Genomic DNA, 24,730 nt, shown 5'->3' on the forward strand with positions numbered 1-24,730 from the left:
TCCACACCAACCAATGTTAGGGTTAACCTATGGCTTGAATGCTTAGCAACTACGATATTATCGTATCCAGAAGGCCATTTTCAAGTGTTTTCTAGAAGGAAAAGATTTCTGATCTTTCCCTGTGAATAGCACAGACACAAAATGTACAGTAGTGTGTGTCCTCTCAGGGGCGACTCTGCACTTGGGCTCACCCAAGAGTGAGCATCTCTTTCATGCTGCCCCCAACAGGCATCTAGTTAGCCTCACCCTGGTCCCGGCCCCATGTGGGAGCCTCATAAAATGGCAGATTTGTGGGTCCCTTCCCGGAGCATGGAAAATTACATATAGCGGTCTCCAACTTAACGATAGTTTGACGAGATTTTTCAACTTCACTGTGGTGTGAAAGTGAAAAGACTTTCAGCAGGAATTACAGACCATTCTGCACCCATACAGCCGTTCTGGTTTTCACTTTCAGCACAGTATTCACTAAATTACTTGAGATATTCAACACTTCAGTGTAACGTAGGCTTTGTGTGAGATGATCTTGACCAACTGTTGGCTAACGTAAGTGTTCTGGGCATGTTGAAGGGAGACGAGGCTAAGTGACTGATTTTCAATAAGCTGGGTGCATTAAATCCATTTTTGGCTTAATGCTATTATCAACTAACAGTGGGGTTATCAGGACATGACCCCTTTTTAAGCCAAGGAAGATCTGTACTTTGCACTGAGAATAAAGAAAAGAAAATATCTACTTGACTTCAAGAGGGAATAAGTCAATCAAAAGATGTTTAATTAATACAAAAAATGAATGTACATAATTTATAAAAGGCATTTCAGAAGTTGGGATCATTGCCCAAACAAGTCAAGTGAAGGTAGGATACTGAACCCTAATTTGCATAACATTTCATTTAAAATTCTTGTTTTGCATACAAAAAGAGAAACATGAAGAAAAGGGAATAATTTAGATTGGAAATCAAGACACAAATGAAATACTTCCAAGAAATGCTGCACATGACTTTACTTCTCTTCTGATTCAAGAGGCTTTATGCAAATCTAACTTCATGAACAAAACAAATCATCATCGATTATTATCATAAAGCTTTATGGCTCCAAAAGCATGAGACCCACCACGAGACATGAATCACTGTATATCTCTATACACTGTATATCTTCTATATACAGAGTTTTAAGAATCATCCAGAGGCCAGGTTTACTGCCCACCAAATATTAAAACCTTTTTGGGAGATCATGATACCTCTATGAATAATTTGAAATGATTTCATTTTTCAATTAGCTTGCTTAGAAATGAAAGGCGTCATCATAAAGTATGTTAAGCCCATTCCTAAAACAGAAATCTTTAATCACAGGCTAAACAGTGTTGTTTGGGGCTTAAACAGGCATTATTTCAAGAACAGTTTTTGCATAGGCATGACTGGTAACATTAAAAGCAGAAAGTGATAGTTCCCTTCATATTATCAGCTCCTGGAAAGTACCAAAGTGCATTCTTGAGATATTAAGGCATTTGGAGACAAAAGACACGTGTAGTTTCCTTAGCTTAGAGCTTGCTTTTACTCTTGAAATCCTCCTTCATCTGTTTGATGACAGAAAGGTCCCCTGGTCCGTCAGGCCAGTTGTCGTGGTCTGGTGAGTAAGCGGAAAAGCTCACGTCAAGCATAAATCTATTAACCTCCTTCATCATCTTAGTTTCCAGCAGACTCCCTTCTTATATTCCCTGGTTCACCCCTTTTCTTTTCTCGGCAAGAAAAAAGAAATCATTAGGACAACTGGCAAAGGTCCTGAGAAAATCCTGGTTTGGAATCCCAGCCCTGCCAGGTACCAGCATTTCCAAGTTTGGAGAGGTTCCTCCTCCTGAGCCTGTTTTCCTGGGGTGGGGTGGGGGGAGGGCGGTGGTTGCTAACAACATCTGCTCTTCTGAAGTTGTGAAAATTAAATGTGACGGCCTCTGCAGAGTGCTCGGCGCACTGCAGCCGTTCCACACGTACTATTTCCTTAGGAACCAGGATGACTTTAAAGCCGTGTACTTACTTTGTACCGGGCACACACAGCTGCCTGTCCAGCATCCAGTCCCTCATCCCCTCTTTCCAAGAGCCTCCACCTGCACTGGGGAAATCCATGAGTTTCTGGGGAAGTGGCCCCACTTTGACCTCCAACTGAGCTAAGTCATGCCTCTGGCTACTGGTTGGGGAGGGCTACACAAGTCAGTTGGTCCAAAACAGAGCAGGTTTCAGAATTCTGCTAGAAATGCTATAAAACGTCATTCCCCTCCCTTCTCTCTGTCCAGCAGGCTGGGGAAAAAGAAGCATGGGGCTTTCAGAGGAAAGGAAGCCGTTCTGCAACCAGTAGAGTCCGTCTTTTTTTTTTTTTCAATTTATTTATTTTCAGAAAAACAGTATTCATTATTTTTTCACCACACCCAGTGCTCCATGCAATCCGTGCCCTCTGTAATACCCACCACCTGGTACCCCAACCTCCCATCCCCCCGCCACTTCAAACCCCTCAGATTGTTTTTCAGAGTCCATAGTCTCTCGTGATTCACCTCCCCTTCCAATTTACCCCAACTCCCTTCTCCTCTCTAACACCCCTTGTCCTCCATGATATTTGTTATGCTCCACAAATAAGTGAAACCATATGATAATTGACTCTCTCTCCTTGACTTATTTCACTCAGCATCATCTCTTCCAGTCCCGTCCATGTTGCTACAACAGTTGGGTATTCATCCTTTCTGAGGGAGGCATAATACTCCATAGTGTATATGGACCACATCTTCCTTATCCATTCGTCCATTGAAGGGCATCTTGGTTCATTCCATAGTTTGGCGACCGTGGCCACTGCTGCTATTAACATTGGGGTACAGATGGCCCTTCTTTTCACGACATCTGTATCCTTGGGGTAAATACCCAGGAGTGCAATTGCAGGGTCATAGGGAAGCTCTATTTTTAATTTCTTGAGGAATCTCCACACTGTTCTCCAAAGAGGCTGCACCAACTTGCATTCCCACCAACAGTGTAAGAGGGTTCCCCTTTAGGAGAGTCTGTCTTAAGAGAAAGCCAACACCACAGAAGCAAAAACAGAGGGAAAAGAAAAAAACAAAACATTGCCCCCAAAGAGCTCAATGAGCGGATAATTTAAGTCTAGCAGACCGTTCAGTTACGGGCCAATAAATGCCTTTCCTGCTCAGGCCAGTATGAGCTACAGCTAAAAATGTGCTGACACAAGGCTTTAAATGTGCATTATCTAATTTAACGCTTCCAACTGTTTACCCAATAAATGCCGTAAGTGACCCCGCTTACAGAAAGGAAAAGAGATGCCTACAGATATTAATTTTCCCAGGACTTGTCACTCCTGGGCTGGCAATCTTAAAGAAAACATAGGACGAAAGGCTCAGTATTCCCACTCATGGTGGGGTGGGGGCAGAAGTATATTCTTTTTTTTTTTTTTTTTTTTTTAAGATTTTGTTTATTTGTCAGAGAGAGAGGGAGCAAAAGCAGCGGGAGCATTAAGCAGAATAGTCAGAGGAAGAAGCAGACTCCCTGCTGTGCCCGATGTGAGACTCCATCCTAGGACCCTGGGATCATGACCTGAGCTGAAGGCAGCTGCTTAACCAACTGAGCCCCCCAGGCATCCCTCGGTGGTGGAGGGAGAATATTCTTGAAAAACTGCTGTAGCTGATTTCACCAAAAACTTAAAAAAAAATCTCTACACTAATAAATACAGTGTTTGAGGCGCTTGGGTGGCTCAGTCGGGTGAGTGTCCGACTCTTGATTTTGGCTCAGGTCATGATCTCAGGGTCCTGAGATGGAGCCCAGCATTGGGCTCAGCAGGGAGTCTGCTTGGAGATTCTCCCTCTCCCTTCCCCCTGCTCACTCTCTCTAGTGTAAATAAATAAAATCTTAAAAAAAAAAAAAAAACAGCGTTGGAATTAATAAGGAAAATCTTTCACTGGTGGCCTGGAGAAGCCACTCTCTGGAGTTCCTTTCCCTTTCTAAACGGAATCGATAAATACCCTCAGCACCACTGGGGAGAAAAGTGGCCACTTTAACTACTATCTGAAAATGGTATTGTACAGCATGGAGCTGTTTCTGTCTTTCTAACCAGGTGCCTTAAAACCATCATATCTGGGGCACCTGGGTGGCTCAGTGGGTTAAAGCCTCTGCCTTTGACTCGGGTCATGATCCCAGGGTCCTGGGATTGAGCCTGCCATTGGGCTCTCTGCTCAGTGGGAAGCCTGCTTCCCTCTCTATTTCTCTGCCTGCCTCTCTGCCTACTTGTGATCTCTATCAAATAAATAAATAAAATTTAAAACAAAAATGAAAACCACGATATCTTCTGCACATCACCACATTGATGTTACTTGTAAATACTAGTAAAGAAATCTAGATAGGAGGGGGAAATAATAATATTGAAGTCCCATAAGTATCATTTATTAATGCAAAGAGGGTCTGAAGCCTGGAGTAGACTGTTTGTACACAAAAGAGTAGGGTGAACGTCGGTCCCTGATATGAAACTAAAATACACATGCAGGAGTCTGGAGTGGCCCAGTCGGTTAAGTGTCCGACCCTTGGTTTCAGCTCAGGTCTGATCTCAGGGTCATGAGATGGAGCCCTGCTTTGGACTCCATGCTTAGCAGAGTCTGCTTGAGATTCTCTCTCCCTGTCCTTCTGCCTGCCCCTTCTCCCATGTTCTCTCTCTCACTGAAATAAATAAATAAATAACTCTTTAAAAAAAAAAAAACAAAACACATGCATTACCTCAACCACATTTTAATTTGCTGGTAGCCACTTAACACTCTTCAGTAACAGTGTGAATACCTTTGAATTTTATATTTGTGTGCAACGTCTATATTTGGCTGAGACTAATGAAATTACTGGTTTTATATATTAAAAATGGTTGAAGAAGGTATTCACAAACGACACTACAGACAAACAGCTGATATCCAAGATCTATAAAGAACTCCTCAAACTCAACACACACAAAACAGATAATCCCGTCAAAAAATGGGCAGAAGACATGAACAGACACTTCTCCAAAGAAGACATACAAATGGCTATCAGACACATGAAAAAATGTTCATCGTCATTAGCCATCAGGGAGATTCAAATCAAAACCACATGGAGATGCCACCTTACACCAGTCAGAATGACAAAAATTAATAAGACCGGAAACAACAAGTGTTAGAGAGGATGTGGAGAAAGGGGAACCCTCTTATACTGTTGGTAGAAATGCAAGTTGGTGCAGCCACTTTGGAAAACAGTGTGGAGATTCCTTAGGAAATTAAAAATCGAGTTTCCCTATGACCCTGCAAATGCACTATTGGGTGTTTCCCACAAAGATACAGATGCAGTGAGAAGAAGGGCCATCTGTACCCCAATGTTCATAGCAGCAGTGGCCATAGTCGCCAAACTGTAGAAAGAGACAAGATGCCCTTCAACAGACGAAGAGATAAAGAAGATATGGTCCATATCTACAATGGAATACTTTGCCTCCATCAGAAAGGATGAATACCCAACTTTTGTATCAACATGGACAGGACTGGAAGAGATTATGCTGAATGAAATAAGTCAAGCAGAGAGAGTCAATGATCATATGGTTTCACTTACTTGTGAAGCATAAGGAATAACATGGAGGACACTGGGAGATGGAGAGGAAAAGTGAGTTGGGGGAAATTGGAGGGGGCAACAAACCATGAGAGACTGCGGACTCTGAGAAACAAACTGAGGGTTTTGGAGGGGAGGGAGGGGGGGGTTGGGTGAGCCTGGTGGTGGGTATTAAGGAGGGCACGGATTGCATGAAGTACTGGGTGTGGTGCATAAACAAGGAATTATGGATCACTGAAAAAAAATTAAGTTAAATTTAAAAAAAAAAGAAAAAAATGGTTGAATATAGCAAATTCCTATGGTTTCACTCAATATATATCCCAAAGATAATGCAAAATGGTACCGTAGCACCCTTCCCCACCTAATAGGTCTGAGTCTTCTGCTCAGATATATAACTCACTTATTAGAGGAACAAAGAGGAATTAAATCTTAAAAATACAGCAACCTCTTGCCTCTTTTCTATCTCCTCCTTATATATTCATACCAAGAATATTTTTCAAGGTTAAAAATCCACCAACCTATATACACAAAACAATTTCTTAAAATATATAAATATGTGCTATGATAAAAAATATTTAGATATTTTCTTTGGGAACATTTCCTTTAAAGATGCTTTCAAGAATATAAACATCTTGTACATTTTTTATGTCCCATGAGAGAAAACCATAATCCTCCCTGTAACTGCTTAAAATTTTTTTGAAAATCTGTGCACCTGCATGACTCAGTAAGTCAAGCGTATGCCTTCGGCTCAGGTCATGATCCTGGGATCAAGTTCCACATCAAGCACCCTGCTAGGCTGGGAGCCTGCTTCTCCCTCTTCCTCTGCCTGCAGCTCCCCCTGCTTGTGCTCTTTCTTTCTCTCTCACAAATAAACAAATAAAATCTTACAAAAAGAAAGAGATTTTGAGAACTTGAAGCTGAAAAGGCACAAAGTTAGTGGTGGTCATTTCTTGTGGGCCCACCTGGTACATCGAAGACGTGCGTATACAAGGACTGGCCCCCGTCCACATCCACCAACTGTCCGGTGATGAAGGAAGCCGCAGGGGACAGCAGGAAGCAGACCAGTGGGGAGATCTAGAAACAGAAGCACACATATGCACACAGAAAAGCAGATGCTCCCCACCTGGGGCTGCTCCCCTGCCCAAGGAAACGCATCCCGAAACACAGCTGTAACACACAGTCTCTAGTCCGTGTGCAACCTGACAGATCACAGACGACTAACCACCTTTTTCTATTTGAGGCCCGTTGAAACAATGTGACTGGTGTGGAGAGATATGAAGGCACCCACACAGTGTCAAATAAGCTAGACGTGGTGAAGAAGCTGAAAGCAAACACAGTGCTTGATTTTTCCCAGACCACCCAGTTCCTGGCACACCTCTCAGCATCTACTATAACTTACTCACCACACCACCATGTGCCTTTTATGGTTTTGCCCCTGACGTAGTCCATGTGTCTATGGAACACGAAGCTGGCATCTAGCCAAGGATCCTGCAGGCTGCAAGGCCAGGAAGGGAGACTACAGGAGCCTTGATGATTACAGCTTTGTAATACACCTTGAAGTCCAGAATTGTGATGCCATCTGCTTTGGTTTTCTTTTTCAACATTCCTTTGGCAATTTGGGGGTCTTTTTTTATTCCATACAAATGTTAGGATTATTTGTGCCAGTTCCGTGAAAAAAAGTTGATGATATTTTCATAGGAATTGTATTGATTACGTAGCTTGTTCTAGGCAGCATGGACATTTTAACAATATTTGTTCTTCTAATCCCTGTTAAATGGAACATTTTTCCACTTCTTTGTGTCTTCCTCAATTTTTTTTTCATGAGTATTCTACAGTTTTCTGAATACAGACCCTTTGCCTCTTAGGTTTATTCTTAGGTATCTTACAGTTTGGGGTGCAATTGGAAATGGGATCAACTACTTAACTTCTTTCTTCTGTCTCATTGTTGGTGTACAGAAATGCAACTGACTCCTGTGCTTGGATTTTATAACCTACCACTTTACTGAATTCCTGTATGAATTCTAGCAGTTTTGGAGTAGTCTTTTGGGTTTTCCACATAGATTATCATGTCATCGGCAAAGAGTGAGAGTTTGACTTCTTCTTTGCCAATTCCGATGCCTTTTATTTTTTGTTGTCTGATTGCTGAGGCTAGGACTTGTAGTACTATGTTCAACAGCAGTGGTGAGCGTGGACATCCATGTCCTGTTCCTGACCTTAGGGGACAAGCTCTCAGTTTTCCCCCACTGGGAATGATATTTGCTGTGGGTTTTTCATTGATGGCTTTTAGGATATTGAGGTATGTACCCTCTATCCCTCCGCTATAAAGAGTTTTGATCAAGAAAGGATGCTTTACTAAAAAAAAAAAAAAAAGCTGTACTTTGTCAAACGCCTTTTCTGCATCTATTGACAGGATCATATGGTTCTAGTCCTTTCTTTTATTTATGTAGTGTTATCACATTGATTTGTGGGTGTTGAACCAACCTTGTAGCCCAGGATAAATCCCAATTGGTCGTGGTGACTAATCCTTTTAATGTACTGCTGGATCCTATTGGCTAGTCTTTTGGTGAGAATTTGTGCATCCATGTTCATCAGGGATATTGGTCAGTAGTTCTCCTTTTTGATGGGGTCTTTGTCTGGCTTTGGGATCAAGGTAATGGGGGCCTCAAAGAAGGAGTTTGGAAGTGTTCCTTCCATCTCAAGTTTTTGAAACCGCTTCAAAAGAATATGCATTAATTCTTTTTAACTGTTTGGTAGAATTTCCCTGAGAAGCCATCTGGCCCTGGGCTCTTGTTTGTTGAGACATTTTTTATTACTGCGTCAATTTCCTTGCTGCTTATGGGTCTTCACGGGTTTTCTATTTCTTCCTGGTTCAGTTTTGGTAGTTTATATGTCTCTAGGAATGCACCCATTTCTCCCAGATTGTCTAATTTGTGGGCATAGAGTTGCTCATAATATATTCTTATAATTGTTTGTATTTCCTTGGTATTGGTTGTGATCTCGCCTCTTTCATTCATGATTTTATTTATTGGGGTCATTTCTCTTTTCTTTTTGATAAGTCTGGCCAGGGTTTTATCAATCTTATTAATTCTTTCAAAGAACCAGCTCCTAGGTTCGTTGATCTGTTCTACTGTTCCTTTGGATTCTATTTCATTGATTTCTGTTATAATCTTTATTATTTCTCTTCTGCTGGGCTTAGGCTTTATTTGTTGGTCTTTCTCCAGCTAATTTAGATATAAGGTTAGGTTGTATACTTGAGACCTTTCTTGTTTCTTGAGAAAGGCCTGTAGTGCTATATACTTCCCTCTTAGAACTATCTTTGCTGCGTCCTAAGGATTTTGAACAGTTGTGTTTTCATTTTCATTTGTTTCCATGATTTTTGAAAGTCTTCTTTAATTTCCTGGTTGACCCATTCATTCTTTAGTAGGATGCTCTTTAGCCTCCATGTATTTGAGTTCTTTTCAAATTTCCACTTGTGATTAAGTTCCAGTTTCAAAGCATTGGGTCTGAAAATATGCATGGAATGACCCCTACCTTCCGGTACTAGTTGAGTCCTGATTTGTGACCAGGTATGTGATCTATTCTGGGGAATGTTCCATGAGCGCTTGGGAAGAATGTATATTCTGTTGCTTTAAGATGGAGTGTTTTGAATAGATCTGTGAGGTCCAGCTGGTTTAGTGTGTCATTCATAGCCTTGTTTCCTTGTTTATCTTCTATTGGATCATCTGTCCATTACAGTGATGGGGGGCAATAATATCTCCTACTATTATTATTGATTTTTTAATTTTGTTATTAATTGGCTTATATAATTGGCTGCTCCCATGTAGGAGTATAAATGTTTACAATTGTTAGATCTTCTTGTTGGATAGGCCCTTTAATTATAATACAGCAACCTTCCTCATCTTTTATTACAGTCTTCAGTTTGAAATCTACTTTGATATAAGGATTGCCACCCCAGCTTTCTTTTGATGTCTATTAGCACAATGAATGACTTTCCACCCCTCGCTTTAAATCTGGAGGTGTCTTTGGGTATAAAATGACTCTCCTGCTGATAACATATCGACAGATCTTGCTTTTTTATCCAATCTGATACCCCGTGTCTTTTGATTTAGCCCATTTACAGAGTAACCATGGAAATATATTAATTTAGTGCTATTGTATTACCTGTAAAGTCACTGTTTCTGTATATTGATTCTGTTCCTTTCTGGTCTATGTCACTTTTAAGCTCTCTTGATGTTTAAAAGATCCCCTTTAATATTTCTTGCAGGGCTGGTTTGGTGATCACAAATTCTTTTAGTTTCTGTTTGTCCTGGAAGATTTTTATCTTTCCTTCTATTTTGAATGACATCCTTGTTGAAAAAATATTCTTGACTGCATGTTCTCAATTAGCACCCTCAATGTATCATTCCAATCCTTTCTTGCCTGCCAGGTCTCTGTGGATAGGTCTGCTGCTCATCTAATGTTTCTACCCTTGTAGGTTATGGACCTCTCGTCTGGGGCTGCTTTCAGGACATTTTTTGTCTCTGAGATGTGCGAGATTCACTGTTATATACTGAGGTGTTGATCTATTTCTATTGATTTTGAGGGGGCTTCCCTGTGTCTGCTGGACTTGAATGTGTGTTTCCTTCCGCAGATCAGGGAAGTTCTCAGCTCTAATTTGCTCCAATATACCTTCTGCACCCTCCTCTCTTTCCTCTTCTTCTGAGATCCCAACTATTCTAATATTGTTTTGCTTTATGGTATCACTTCTCTCTCAAATTCTCCGCCACATGATCCAGTAGTTGTTTATCGCTCCTTTTCACAGCTTGTTTATTCCCTATCATTTTGTCTTCTGTATCGCTAATTCTCTCTTCTGCTTCATTTATCCTACCTTAAAAATTTAGCCTCCATTTTTTATTGCATATCATTAACAGCCCCTTTTATTTTTGACTTACTAGATTTTAGTCCCCTTTTTTCTCCAGAAAGGGATTCTCTCGTGTCTTCTATGCTTTATTCAAGCCCAATTAGTATAAGCGTTATTTTGAACTCTAGCTCTGACATCTTACTTATTATATCCATACTGATTCGGTTCCTGGTGGGCAGTACTGCCTCTTATTCTCTTTTTGGAGGTGAGTTTTTCTGTCTTGTCATTCCTGCAGAAAGTGTTCACTTTTCTATTTGTAGAATCTAGCAAGTCTTCTCTTAGATCTCTACTCGAGTTCACAGGTGTTCAGAATGAGAAGGGCGCCTACTTCTCACCAACTTGGACTCCTCACAAATGTGATCTTTTGATATTGTATAATGGATTATGTGTCAACATCTAGAAGATCTCCATAACTCGGTGGACCAGTTTTTCCCAAAAGAACAATAACTTATGTCACAAAATCATCTTTGGGTGAAAGATCTAATAAAAGTGCAAGAAACACTAGTGGTTTTCATGTAACAGAGTACGAAAGATTCATGGACATGGTTTGAGGTCAATCCACATTGCAACCCATCTTTAAGAAACAGCCACTCGTCAAATATCAAAGAAGAACATCCACAATTATCTAAAAAGACCATTAAAATGCTCCTCCCTTTTCCAACTGTTCATGTACATGAAACTGAATTTCTTCATATGATTTAAACAAAACAATATACAGCAACGTATGGAATGCAGACACAAATATGAGTATCCAGCTGTATTTTGTTAAACCACATATGAATGAGAGTTAGAAAAGTGTAAAGCAAGTGCAAAAAGTGGTTTTCTTTTGCTTTTTAATGAATAGCAACTTTTCACTAAAAATATTAAGTTAACACGTAATGTCTTTATTACTATTATTTTAACTGAACTGATAAATATTCCTTAAACTTCTCAATTTTGATTTTATACAGTTAATAGAGATAGTATAGTTCACATAAACAAAGAGAGTGCTCTGCCCAAAATAAAAATATAATCATATCACCTCCTTGATTAAAATCTTTTAAAACCCCTCTTAGTTTTCAGAATAGAAATCCAAACATCACACTTAAAATGGCCCATTAAATGTCTGATTTAACGGTATCTTCCAAAAACTTAATATGCAAAACTATTTTACTTCAAGAATTCTAGAAAGTTACTCCTGACACAAGAGTGCACATCTGTGTTCAGGGATGTTCACTACAGAATTACCACAATATCAGAAATATAAAAGGAATCTAAATATGCAACAGTAGAATCATGGTATAGCCATAGCAAGTTGCAGAAAAAGACATACAGCAGAATCCCAATCTGTAAAAAGGTTGGTAAATATGGGTCTTTTGGGGTATGCCTAGTAAATTTCTGTAAAGAAAGACATCAAAATGCCAATGAAACCTAGTTTAGAAATTAGAAAACTTTTTCTTTGAAGAGTTTAATGGACTTGCTTGTACATTTAGCACTTCAATATATGTGAAAATTATTTTGTATGTGATATGAGATAAGAGGCCTAGCTTCTTTCTAATTAAACAGCCAATTGCCATAAGACTTATGCTAAATGGTTAATCCTTTCCTTGCAGATTTGAAATACTACTTTTTTCCTATTAAACTCCTTATATATACATGGTACTGAAAGAGGAGTACATTCTGTTCCACTAAATTTATTCTGTTCCAGTGTCAGCACCAGATACCCTAAATAAGTATGACATTTATAATACGTTTTGATATTGGGAAGGTCAAATCCCCCCATTATTCTTTTTCAACATTTGTTCGCTGCTTTTGCATTAATATTTCTCTAGACAAACTTTAGAATCAGTGTGTTTAATTCCAAAACTATATTAAATGTAAGCATTAGTTTAGGGAAGCTTGATATTATATATTTTTATTATTTATTAATTTGTTAATTAAAGTACAGCTGACACCCAACATTACATTAGTTTCAAGCATACAACATAGTATCTCACAACTCTACGTTATGCTACGCTCAGCAGAAGTGTAGCTACCCTCTGCCATTAAACAAAGGGAACCATGATTTTAATAAAACTGATTCTCTCCATTGAGGATTAGGACATGTTTCTATTTACTCTTTTTCCTGTTCTTCAAGAATAAATTTCTTGTTTAGAGATAAATTTATACCATGTAATTCCATTTTTATTATTATTATAAAAACAATATCCTTTTTCCATTGTATTTTAAGACTGATATTGCTGGCCTCTAAGAAAGCTACTGATTTCTATATACTTAAATCTGGTCACCTTCCAGAAACCAAGTATGGAACTTCACATAGTTCTGGAAGTGAAGTACGGAAACTTCACCTGATTTGGCTTAGGGTCCCGGGTACCAACAAAGGCCATGTGATAAAATAACATAGCTGAAAAGTGCAATGAAATAAAACCAGGATGTTCTTCATTCACACTGCATTCAGTTCTGGATAAAGAGAGCTGTGAGTGTGTAAGGCACAGAGCCAGAAAGTGTAGGGGAAATGGGCTGGTGGCAATAGGACCACTCATCTCTGTCAGCCTCTATCATCTATCAGAATGTGTAGAAAGGACACCAAATGTCACAGTATTACAAAGTATGAAAGAAATCAATTGGAATCAATGTTAGAAATATACATTACCTCCTCAGGAACTCCAATTCGCTTAGATGGGACTCTCTTAAAGAACCTTGCAAATGCGTTTTTTGCTAACGGACCGTAGTTTTCAACAGCAGTCGGGGAATAAATGACTCCCTGTGTTTAAGAATAAAAAAAGAACAAAATGAAGCCCATAAAACTAAATTGTAAAATCACAAAGACATCAAGGCAGTCATCAACCAACACCAAAACAGTGCTTAACAGAAAAGGCAACATTTCTAATATTAATTTTTCTCAATATCATCAAGGAAGTATAGTTAACCACGATTACAAGTGGATCATATGAATGTTCATTTTGTGAACTCTTCTCCCTGAATAACCAGCAAAGCCCTGTATTTTACCTGAAAAGATGTGTTCTCTAAAAACATAATTCAATGAATAGATCAGAGAGGCACTTAAGTGTGAAAAGGGGGGTGATAGAGGAGTCTACTCTGTTTTCCACCAGGATTCTCTGATTTGTAACAGAAGCCTGGGCTGTGTTTAATGTGAGACATGGAAAATACAATGGTTTCATGGGTTTTCATTATGGTAAAACCACAGATTAAAATGTTTGAATTCAATATAAATAAATAAAATTTCAATTGTTTGGGAATTCTTTGATTTGGCTCTTACTAGTTTTCAAGTATGTTCCCGAGACATTTTCTCTTCACTTCGAATCAATCTTTAACTTGAATTAGACCTTAGTTTTTTCTCTCTCTCCTAAAGAAGCATTAATGATACACCAAGAAATAACAACATAATCTGGCAAATATTCGTTCTCTAAAGCAGAGGTTCTCAATCTTCATTGTGCATTTGAATGTCCTAGGTGGCTTTTAAAAATACCAACACTTCAACTCCATAGCAGGGAATCAAGCTTATCTTTCAATATTTTTTAGACGTTTCCTAGATAATTCTAAGATACTGTCAAGACTGAGAATCATTGGCTTCCTTTCACCTGCTTGACACTCTAGTCATAAATCAAAGCTTCAGTCTCTCCAATTTTACCTATTTTTAAAAGCCTGTGTTTCCTAGTATGCAGGCATATGAACAAACACATCCATCGACAATACTAAGTGAATCAGAAAAGCATGTATGGAACGTTTACCTACAGGGTAAACGTTACCAGAAAAACGTATGGAACGTTTACCTACAGGGGCAACACAGTTGATCCTTACTCCACTGCTAGCCCATTCCACAGCCAAGGACTTGGTGAGGTTGTAAACCCCTGCTCTAGCGGCTCCAGAATGCCTTTAAAAGACAAAGCATAACAAATCCAATCAGCTTCCACTGAATGTTTCTCTCATTAACTCAAGTGACAGGTATGTCAGTGGCCTGTCAGATCCCCACAGGTATGTTCTTATTGAGCTGTTTTTTGGAGTCTTCATCTGAACAGTGGGAAAGAAGTGGGTCCTTTAACAGTAAAACCAAAACACAGGTATCTCATAGTCAATTGTGTGTGACCAGCCCACACAAGATTCTTCAAAACACCATGACCATAAGAGAAATATTTTGAAGATCTTTTATTATGTAGAAAAATTAACAGATAGGTTATTTTGGGAGTTACAAGTGTGGTTATCTTTGAAATCAATTTTAGATGACAAGGCATAAGAAATTCATATATTGGGCTAAAAATAGTATCAGTAGACTTTCTAAACACACCCAAATTTATGTAAATTTTAATATATTTTCAGATACAAAGTTCAGGGGGTATAGCTCAGTGGTAGAGCATTTGACTGCAGATACAAAGTTCAAAATAGATAGGTCTGCATGGATATGGGGTCTTATGCACAAGGTACACTGTGGCTTAGAATTTCTAATTATAAGGTCCTCTGACCTTATAATATCCTCTGACCAAGTATGTCAGATCTGGGGGCATATCCACTTCTCACTAGAGAGGACCTACAGAGACCAACCTCTTTGGAGAAAACCCCTTTCTGTCCCAGTGTTGGCCACAGTAACCTTAGTAGGGGATTCCAGGCAGAAGACAACTACTTTGTCAGAATTACCCAAGAGATTCCATCGCCATCAGGTATGGCCACAACTTCTGTTGCTACCGCATCCAGCAGTCTGGGTCTATCTGTAGGACATGTTCCCTTGCCCTGCCTACCGCCCCCAATGCTAAGAGTGGCCCAAAAGCAACACTCAGCTGGAAGGATAATGGAAATTTCCAGGCTTCTCCACAACACCAGAAGTAAGAGGAAGTAGCAAGAATAAACATGCTTGATTGAAATGCAATCAAGCCCTGGCCCTCTTCTGTGAGGGGGAACTAGAGGTGTTTGTCCCCTTGCACTCAATGTCCTGATCACCAGGGCCACCACATGAGGTCCTGCCTCAGCATAGGAAAAGCCTCAGCAGTTATGTTGACCCCCTGAAGAAGAAGCAAGTGGCAGATGTTCAGAAGCTGGAGTAACGGCCAAAGAGAGACAGCCACTAGAACGGAGAGACAGGTGGAAAACCAGAGACAGAAGTTACTGAATTTCAGCATCTGAACCAGTTTGGTATACATGAGCAAGAGGCAGATGCAGGGCAACAGAATATGCCACTCCAAAATATGACAGTAGGAGCTCAGGACATGCCACCCAAAATACACAGCTTTGATAGATTATTTTGAGCTGTAGGCACTTGAAAAATAGCAAATGCAGGGAGAAGCTTTCTCTGAACTCCGCTTATCTGCCTAAATATAGACTGGGTTTCACCCAAAGGAGCTCGATTACCATAAATCCCCTCCCCAAGGGTTTCATCACCCAGGGAAGACTGCCTGTGGTCATATTTGTATAAAGACTAGAAGTTGACATCACACCCAGACACACTCTGTCACAAGCTACCATACCTCCCACCTATTTTTCGAGGGGGCCCAAACATCTTTCGTAAAAACCATTTGCTCTCCTCTACAAGGCCTCCATTGTTCCTCTCCTGTCTTTACTAAGATAGTGGTTCAGTCTGAGCTCTAAGCCACTCTTGGAACCTACTCATTTCTCCCTGGGTATCTCCCGCATACACATGATTTAAACATACAAATAAAAAGTCTTTTTGTCTTATTAATTTGTCTGTTATTGCAGGGGTCTCTACTAAGAACTCAGAAGGGTAGAGGGAAAATTCTTTTTCCTCCCCTACACAGTTTTCTCAAGCTTCACAGATGAAGAGAAGGACATTCAGTAGAAACTTAACACAAACAAAACAACATGTTGAGATTACATTTTCATACTCAACAATCTACCAGAGAAGGTGACAAAAAAGGGTGTGACGTCAGAAGTGAAACTGCTGATGGATGTCAAGGGCATCGGCAACAGGGGAGCCTGAGGCCCATGCTCTCCATCCTTCCCAGTTAAGAAGAGAAGGATGCAGTCTTCCTCCATGGGATTCAGATCTCCTAAAAGTGATACAAGGACTGAAAGAAGTTACTCTGGATCTCCAAACAGCACATCCTAATCTGCTTCTCTCTGAGGATAAACAACAACAACAAACATCAAAACCCAGAAAAAAACTTTGACAACTGTGAAGAAAAAGCAGAGAGTTCATTCAAATCCAGAGAGACTTATAGTTTATCCAGTCCTGTGCTCTGAAAGACTTGATTCTGGTGGGCATTCCTGGGAGGTCCAGGTGGATGAGATGCCTGAATGGGCCATGGGGGTTTGTGAAGATTCCCTTTCTAGGAAGAGAAAGTGGCTCCCATTGGAAGAGAACAGATACTGGACAATTCAGCTTCAGAGTGATGACTATGTCACACTAAGTGCTGCCCTAGTCACTCTTCTTCTAAAGGAAAACCCCAGAGGGACAAACATTTATTTGAACTATGAGTTGACTGAGATTATATGTTACCATTTCCATGACAGGTCTCACAGCTGTTCTTTCAATGACCCATTTTCTGAAGAATGAAGGCCTCGTTTCTGTATCAGATATGATTTAAAATCTCTTACAATCTGTACTGGAACAGATTGTGAGTGATAAACTGTCTTGAAGGTTGTCACAATGCCTCACTGTCTTCCTCTGATTTATAATAGGAAGCAGAAGGATGCATGACTCTCCATGAATATAGCACCAACCAATTTTTTCAATGCTTCTACAACCTAAATACATAACACCATACAGCATACAGTCCTTTTCATCAGGCCTCTTTCACTCAGAATAATTATTTTGAGGGAGGAGTAAAGATGGTGGAGTAGGGAACCCTATTTCAACCGGTCCCCTGAATTGAGCTGGCTATCTACCAGATCATTCTGAACACCCAAGAAATCGGCCTCAGATGTAAGAAGATATATCTGGATCTCTACAAACAGCATGTCTGCAGTGCATGGCCTCGAGGTATGAAGTCGGAAGCCGTGATTCTGCAGGCAGATACCGGAAGATAAATGGATGGGGGAGGAAACCTCCATAATCTTGTACCAGGAAGGCAAAAGCTTCCCACACTGGGGACCGGGCACAGACTCACAGACTGGAAGCCAGGGAGAAAGGACTTTAGGGTAGCCTACCAGACTGGAACCTGGAACTACAGGGGTACATGTGTGAACTGGGGCACAGCTTGCAGTTTTAGAAGCACAAGGGGCAGAGAGTCCGGCCCTGGGAGCGAGGGCTGGGAGTTCTGCTGTGCAGCCTGCAATGCAGGATGCTGCAGTTTTTAGCAGCACAGACAGACAGTGTGGCCTGGAGGGCTCAGTGAAGAGCAGACTGCAATCTCATTGGTCTGGGACAAAGGTTTGGATATGGTCACTACTGTTCTGACACTCAGAAGAGACGCATAAAGCCACCAGAGAACCAAAGCCCCTCTTCCCCCAAACCAGCTTTCACTGAGCCCATCCCCCTCCCCCAACAGGGGGCAGGGCAACTCTGCCCAAACAGGGTTGCCTCAGTAACAGTGTGGCAGCCCCTCCCCAAGAAGACAGGCTGAAAGAACAAGAAGCGGACAACCCTAAGTTCCCTATAAAGCAGGTGCATCTTGCTTGGGTTGTGGTCAATAATTTGTACTTTGTACATTTCCTCAACCACCCCTCAACAGAATGATTAAGAGCAGGAACCCCAACAAAGGAAAGAATCAGAGAATATGGCCTCTGCCACAGAACTAATACATATGGATATAACCAAGATGTCAGAAATAGACTTCAGAGTAACAATTACAAGGGGAAATCTAGACTTGAGAAAAACATTAACAACAATATAGAATCTCTAAGGGCAAAAATGAAATCGAATCAGGCCAAACTTTAAAATGCTATGAATGAATTGCAGTCTAAACTGGATAGCCTGACTGCTGGGGTAAACAAGAATGAATTAGTGAGCTAGAGGATAAGATGATAGAAAAGAAGGAAACTGAGGCAGGATGGAAAAAACAAGTTAAAGCCTAAGGAATCAAACTGAGAGAGATTAGCGACTCAGTGAAACATTCCAATATCAGAATTATTGGGATCCCTGAGGGGGTGGAGAGCGAGCGAGCGAGCGAGCGAGAAATCTACAAGATCTAGAGCGAGAGAGAGATCTACAAGATATATTTGAGCAAATCGCATCTGTGAACCTTCCTAATGTAGGGAAGGAAATAAGCATTCAAGTCCATGAGGCAGAGAGGACCCAAGATCAATGAGAACAGACCAACGCCCTAGCATACAATAGTACAATTTGCAAATCCCAGATGCAAGGAAACAATCTTGAAAGTGGTAAGGAGGAAGGGATTTCTTATGTACAGAGAGCAGAACATCAGAATAATGTCAGACCTGTCCACAGAGACCTGGCAAGCCAAAAGGGCAAGACATATTCAGGGTACTAAATGACAAGAACACAAGTGCAAGGATACTTCATCCAGCAAGGCTGTCATTCAGAATGGATGGAGAGACAAAGAGCTTCCAAGAACGGCAGAAACTGAAAGAATATATGACCACAAAGCCAGCCCTATAAGAAATATTAAGGGGTGTTTCTATAAAAGGAGAAAAAACCAACAGTGATATAGAACAGGAATTTACAGAGGCAATCCAGAGAAAAAAGCTTCACAGGCAACATGACAATAAAATCGTATCTTTCAATAATCACTCTTAACATGAATGGCCTATATGTTCCCATGAAATGGCACAGGTTTGCAGACTGGATAAAAAGACATGACCCATACCTATGCTCTCTACAAGAGACTCATTTTGAACCTAAAGATACATCCAGACTGTACATGAAGGGATAAAGAACCATTTTTCATACCAACAGACCTCAAGAGAAAGCTGGGGTAGCAATTCTCGTATCAGAAAAATTAGATTTTAAGCTAAAGACTGTAGTTAGAGATACAGAAGGACACTATATCATTCTTAAAGCATCGGTCCAACAAGAGGATCTAACAATTGTAAATATTTATGCTCCCAACATGGGAGCAGCCACTACATAAGAGACCGCAACACTCCACTCTGGGCAATAGATCATCTAAGCAGAAATTCAACAAAGAAAGAAGAGCTTTGAATGTCACACTGGACCAGATGGACCTCATAGATATACTACAGGACATTTCACCTTAAAATATCAGAATACTTATTCTTCTCAAACACACATGTTACTTTCTCCAGAATAAACCATATACTGGGACACAAATCAGGTATCAACCAATACCAAAGACTGAGATTATTCTCTGCATATTCTCAGACCATAATGCTTTGTAACTGGAACTCAAACACAAGAAAAAGTTTGGAAGAAATGTGAACACTTGGAAGCTAAAGATCATCCTGCTTAAGAATGTTTACATCAACCAGGAAATCAAAGAAGAACATAAACAATTCGTGGAAACCAATGAGAATGAAAACACATCGGTACAAAACCTATGGGATACTGCAAAGGTGATCCTAAGAGGGGAATACATAGCCATCCAAGCCTCACTCAAAAAAATAGAAAAGTCCCATATACACAAATTAACTTTACACCTTCAGGAACTGGAAAAAGAACAACAAATAAAGCCTAAGCCATGCACGAGAAGTAATTAAGATTAGAGCAAACATCAATGAATCAGAAACCAGAAATATAGTAGAGCAGATCAACGAAACGAGAAGCTGGTTCCTTGAAAGTATTAATAAAACTGATAAACCAATGGCCAGACTTATCCAAAAGAAAAGAGAAAGGATCCAAATTAATAAAACCATGAATGAAAGGGGAGAGATCACAACTAACACCAAGGAAACAGAAACAATTATTAGAAATTATTATCAATGACTATATGCCAATAAATTAAGGAACCTGGAGGAAATGGATGTCTTCCTGGAAACCTATAAAATACCAAGGCTGTAATAGGGAGAAATTGACAACCTGAATATACCCAATAAGCAGTAATGATATTGAAGCAGTGATCAAAAACCTCCTAAAAAACAAGAGTCCAGGGCCCGACGGAGTCCCTGGAGGATTCTACCACACATTCAAAGCAGAAATAATACCTATTCTCCTGAAGCTCTTTCAAAAAAATACAAACAGAAGGAAAACTTCCAAACTCATTCTTTCAGGCCAGCATTACCTTGATCCCAAAACCGGGCGAAGATCCTATTAAAAGGAGAATTATAGAATAATATTCCTGATGAATATAGATGCCAAAATTCTCAACAGGATCCTGCCCATTAGGATTCAACAGTACAGTAAAAGGATTATCCATCATAACCAGGTGGGATTATCCCTGGGATGCAAGGTTGTTCAATGTTCGCAAATCAGTGTGATAGAACACATTAATAGGAAAAGAGATAAGTACCAAATAGTCCTCTCAATTGATGTAGAAAAAAATATTTGACAAAATACAGCATCCCTTCCTGAATAAGACTCTTCAGAGTATAGAGACAGAAGGAAGATTCCTCAATTTCATAAAAACCATCTATGAAAAGCCCACAGCGAAAATCATTCTTGATGGAGAAAAGCTGAGAGCCTTCCCCCTTAGATCAGGAACGTGTCGAGGATGCCTACTCTCGCCACTATTGTTAAACATAGTACCAGAAGTCCAAGCAACAGCAATTAGAAAACAAAAGGAATGAAAGGTATATTCAAATCAACAAAGAAGAAATCAAATTCCCTCTCTTTGCAGATGACATGATACTTTATGTGGAAAACCCAAAAAACTCCACTCTCAAATTACTAGAACTCACACAGCAGTTCAGTAATGTGGCGGGATACAAAATCAATACACAGAAATCTGTTGCATTTCTATACACCAACAATGAGACAGAAGAGAGAGAATTAGGGGATTATTTCCATTTACAATAGCACCAAAAAACACAAGATACCTTGGAATAAACCTAACCAAAGAGGTGAAGGATCTATACTCGAGGAACTACAGAACACTCATGAAAGGAAATGAAGACAAAAAGATGGAAAAACATTCCATACTCATGGACTGGAAGAGTAAACATTGTTAAAATGTCTCTGCTGCCCATAGCAATCTATCCTTCCAACGCCATCCTGGTCGAAACACCAATGGCATTTTTCCAAGTCCTGGAACAAACAATCCTAAAATTTGTATGGAACCAGAAAAGACCCTGAACCACCAAGGAAACGTTGAAAAAGAAAAAAAATTAAAAAGTGCTGGGGGCATCATGTTGCCTGACTTCAAGCTATATTACAAAGCTGTGATCACCGAGACAGCATGGTATGGGCACAAAAAGAGACACATAGATCAATGGAACAGAATAGAGAGCCCAGATATGGACCTGCAACTCTGTGGTCTAATAATCTTCAACAAAGAAGGAGAAAATATCCAATGGAAAAAAGACAGTCTCTTCAATAAATGGTGTTGGGAAAATTGGACAGCTATATACATAAGAATGAAATTTGACCATTCTCTTACACCATACACAAAGATAAACTCTAAATGGATGAAAGACCTCAATGGGAGGCAGAAATCTCTCAAAATCCTAGAGGAGAACACAAGCAGTCACCTCTTCGACATCAGCCACAGCTACTTCTTTCAAGACAGGTCTCCAAAGGCAAGGGAAACAAAAGTGAAAATGAAAAATGAACTTTGGGACTTCATTGAGATCAAAAGTCTCTGCACAGCAAAGGAAATAGTCAATAAAACAAAGAGGCAACCCATGGAATGGGAGAAGATATTCACAGATAACACTACAGATAAAGGGCTGGTATCCAAGATCTATAAAGAACTTCTCAAACTCAACACTCAAAAAACAAATAAGTCAAAAAATGGGCAGAAAACATGAGGGGACACTTCTCCAAAGACAAATGAATGGTTAACAGACACATGAAAAAATGCTCAACATCATTAGCCGTTGGAAATTCAAATCAAAACCACATTGAAATATACCTTATACCAGTTAGAAAGGCAAAAATTGACAAGGCAAGAAATAACAAATGTTGGAGAGGATGTGGAGAAAGGGAATTCAAGTTGGTGCAGCCACGTTGGAAACAGTGTGGGAAAAAAAGAAAGAAAACAGAGTGGCGGTTCCTCAAAAAGTTAATAATAGAGCCATGCTATGACCCAGCATCTGTACTACTGGGTATTGATCCCCAAAGATACAGATGTGATGAAAAGAAGGGCCACATGCACCCCTATGTTCATAGCAGCAATGGTCACAATACCCAAACTGTAGAAGGAACCAAGATGACCTTCAACAGACCAATGGATAAAGAAGATTATTTATACATAAATACAATGGAATATTATTCAGCCATCAGAAAAGATGAATACTTACCATTTGCATTGACATGGATGGAACTGGAGGAGATTATGCTAAGTAAAATAAGTCAAACAGAGGAAGACAATTACCATATGGTTTCACTTATTTGTGGAACATAAGGAATAGCATGGAGGACATTAGGAGAAGGAAGGAAAAAATGAAGGGGGGGATATCAGAGGGGTAGGCAAACCATGAGAGACTATGGACTCTGGGAAACAAACTGAGGGTTTTAGAGGGTAGTGGAGCCGGGGGATGGGTTAGCACAGTGATGGGCATTAAGGAGGGCACGTACTATAATGAGCACTGGGTATTATACAAAAACAGTAAATGTTATACGAAAACATGGGACACTATATCAAAAACTAATGATGTACTGGATGGTGATTAAGACAACATAATTTTTTAAAAAGGAATAATTATTTTGAGATTCATCCATGTTGTTGCATGAGTTAATAGTTCATTACCTCTTATTTCCAATTAGTAGTCTGTTATACAGATATATCACAGTGTGTTTAGTCATTCACCCACTGATGGGCATGTGAGTTACAAACTGTCCATGGAAGACATGAGTTGCTTTTTGACCTACCTTTTGCCCTCACAATTATTTATTAGTTAAAATAAAGGGGCATCTGTGTGGCTCAGTGGGTTAAAGTCTCTGTCTTCGGCTCAGGTCATGGTCTCAGGGTCCTGGGATCAAGCCCCATATCAGGCTCTCTGCTCAGCGGGGAGCCTGCTTCCTCCTCTCTCTCTGACTGCCTCTCTGTCTACTTGTGATCTCTGTCTATCAAATAAATAAATAAAATCTTAAAAAAATTAAAAAAAATTTTTTTTAAATTTAAAAAATTTCAGCAGCTCAGACTAAACTCCCCTGCAAAGATGTAATAGAAAATAGACTAGCCTTAGACAGGATTAAGAAAAATGTGCCAAGACAGCAGTATGACTCAAACATATACAGAAGATATCCAGATAGCATTTTTTTTAAAGATTTTATTTATTTATTTGACAGACAAAGGTAACAAGTAGGCATAAAGGCAGGCGGTGGGGTAGGGGAGCAGGCTTCGGGCTGAGCAGAGAGCCCGGCACGGGGCTGGATCCTAGGACCCTGAGATCATGACCCAAGCCGAAGACAGAGGCTTAACCCACTGAGCCACCCGGGCGCCCCACCAGATAGGCTTTCAACAACTCAAAAGATGCTCCACAGAGAATACCATTTCTTGACCATGAGAGCTGTCCAGAAGTTGACAACACACATTTTGGGTCAGGCTCTGGGGAACATATACTCTCATACTTTGTTGGCTGGAAATACCTAAAAGTATGCATTTACCCTTCACCTTCACCCAGCAATCCAACTTCCAGGATGTACCCTGAAGATATAACTCCACAAATATGAAACAAGTATGTACAGTGTTATTCACTGCAGAATTATTTGTAATGCAAAATGTAGAAACAATACAAATTACTATTAAGTTTGATATAGTACGTGCATTTGAATAAAGGAATTTGAAAAGAAATCTGTAAGTCCCTCATAGTGGTCTACCAAAAAATTTAATAATAATAATAATAATAAATACAGAGAGAAAGAAGGAATGCCTGTTGCAGAAAAGTCATTTTACAGAAGAATATCAGCTAATAAATACAAAAGCAATTATGAAATCAGAAATATCAACATCTTCCGAATCCTAAAGTCTTAAGTGATTCAGGTAAGAATCAACAATGGTTACAAAAATCACAATGGCAAACAGGATATTCATGCAGTGCCAAAATATCACCCTGCACATTACAGTTTACATATTACTAATAAAGGAAGTCAGGTCATGGCCTTACTTGGTTAACAGGCTATCTCTGGAATGAGAAGGTATGGAGCACTCAACTGTGAACCTTATGCAATTTTATACATATGTAAAAACTAGCATGCTTTGTTTTTATAACACTAGGATAGGTCTATTTCATAAATAGAAATATTCTATGTTGGAAAATCTTTAAAAAATTT

General features: G+C 39.8%; 1 protein-coding gene across 1 annotated transcript in view; it reads right to left on the reverse strand.

Annotated features, from left to right (window-relative positions):
* Positions 1–747: 747 nt before the first annotated feature.
* The window catches only part of LOC122902281 (peroxisomal trans-2-enoyl-CoA reductase-like), a 32,969-nt gene continuing 8,986 nt past the window's right edge, over positions 748–24,730 (reverse strand). Inside the window, exons 5-8 of the mRNA XM_044241562.1 lie at positions 14,272–14,368; positions 13,127–13,237; positions 6,557–6,668; positions 748–1,620 (exon numbers count right to left, since the gene is read on the reverse strand). Of these exons, the coding sequence (XP_044097497.1) occupies positions 1,535–1,620; positions 6,557–6,668; positions 13,127–13,237; positions 14,272–14,368 (406 nt within the window). The 3' untranslated portion in view covers positions 748–1,534. The remainder of the gene's footprint in view (positions 1,621–6,556; positions 6,669–13,126; positions 13,238–14,271; positions 14,369–24,730) is intronic.

This window comes from Neovison vison, chromosome 3 (genome assembly GCF_020171115.1).
Source record: "Neovison vison isolate M4711 chromosome 3, ASM_NN_V1, whole genome shotgun sequence".
In the NCBI taxonomy this organism is placed as follows: Eukaryota; Metazoa; Chordata; class Mammalia; order Carnivora; family Mustelidae; genus Neogale; species Neogale vison.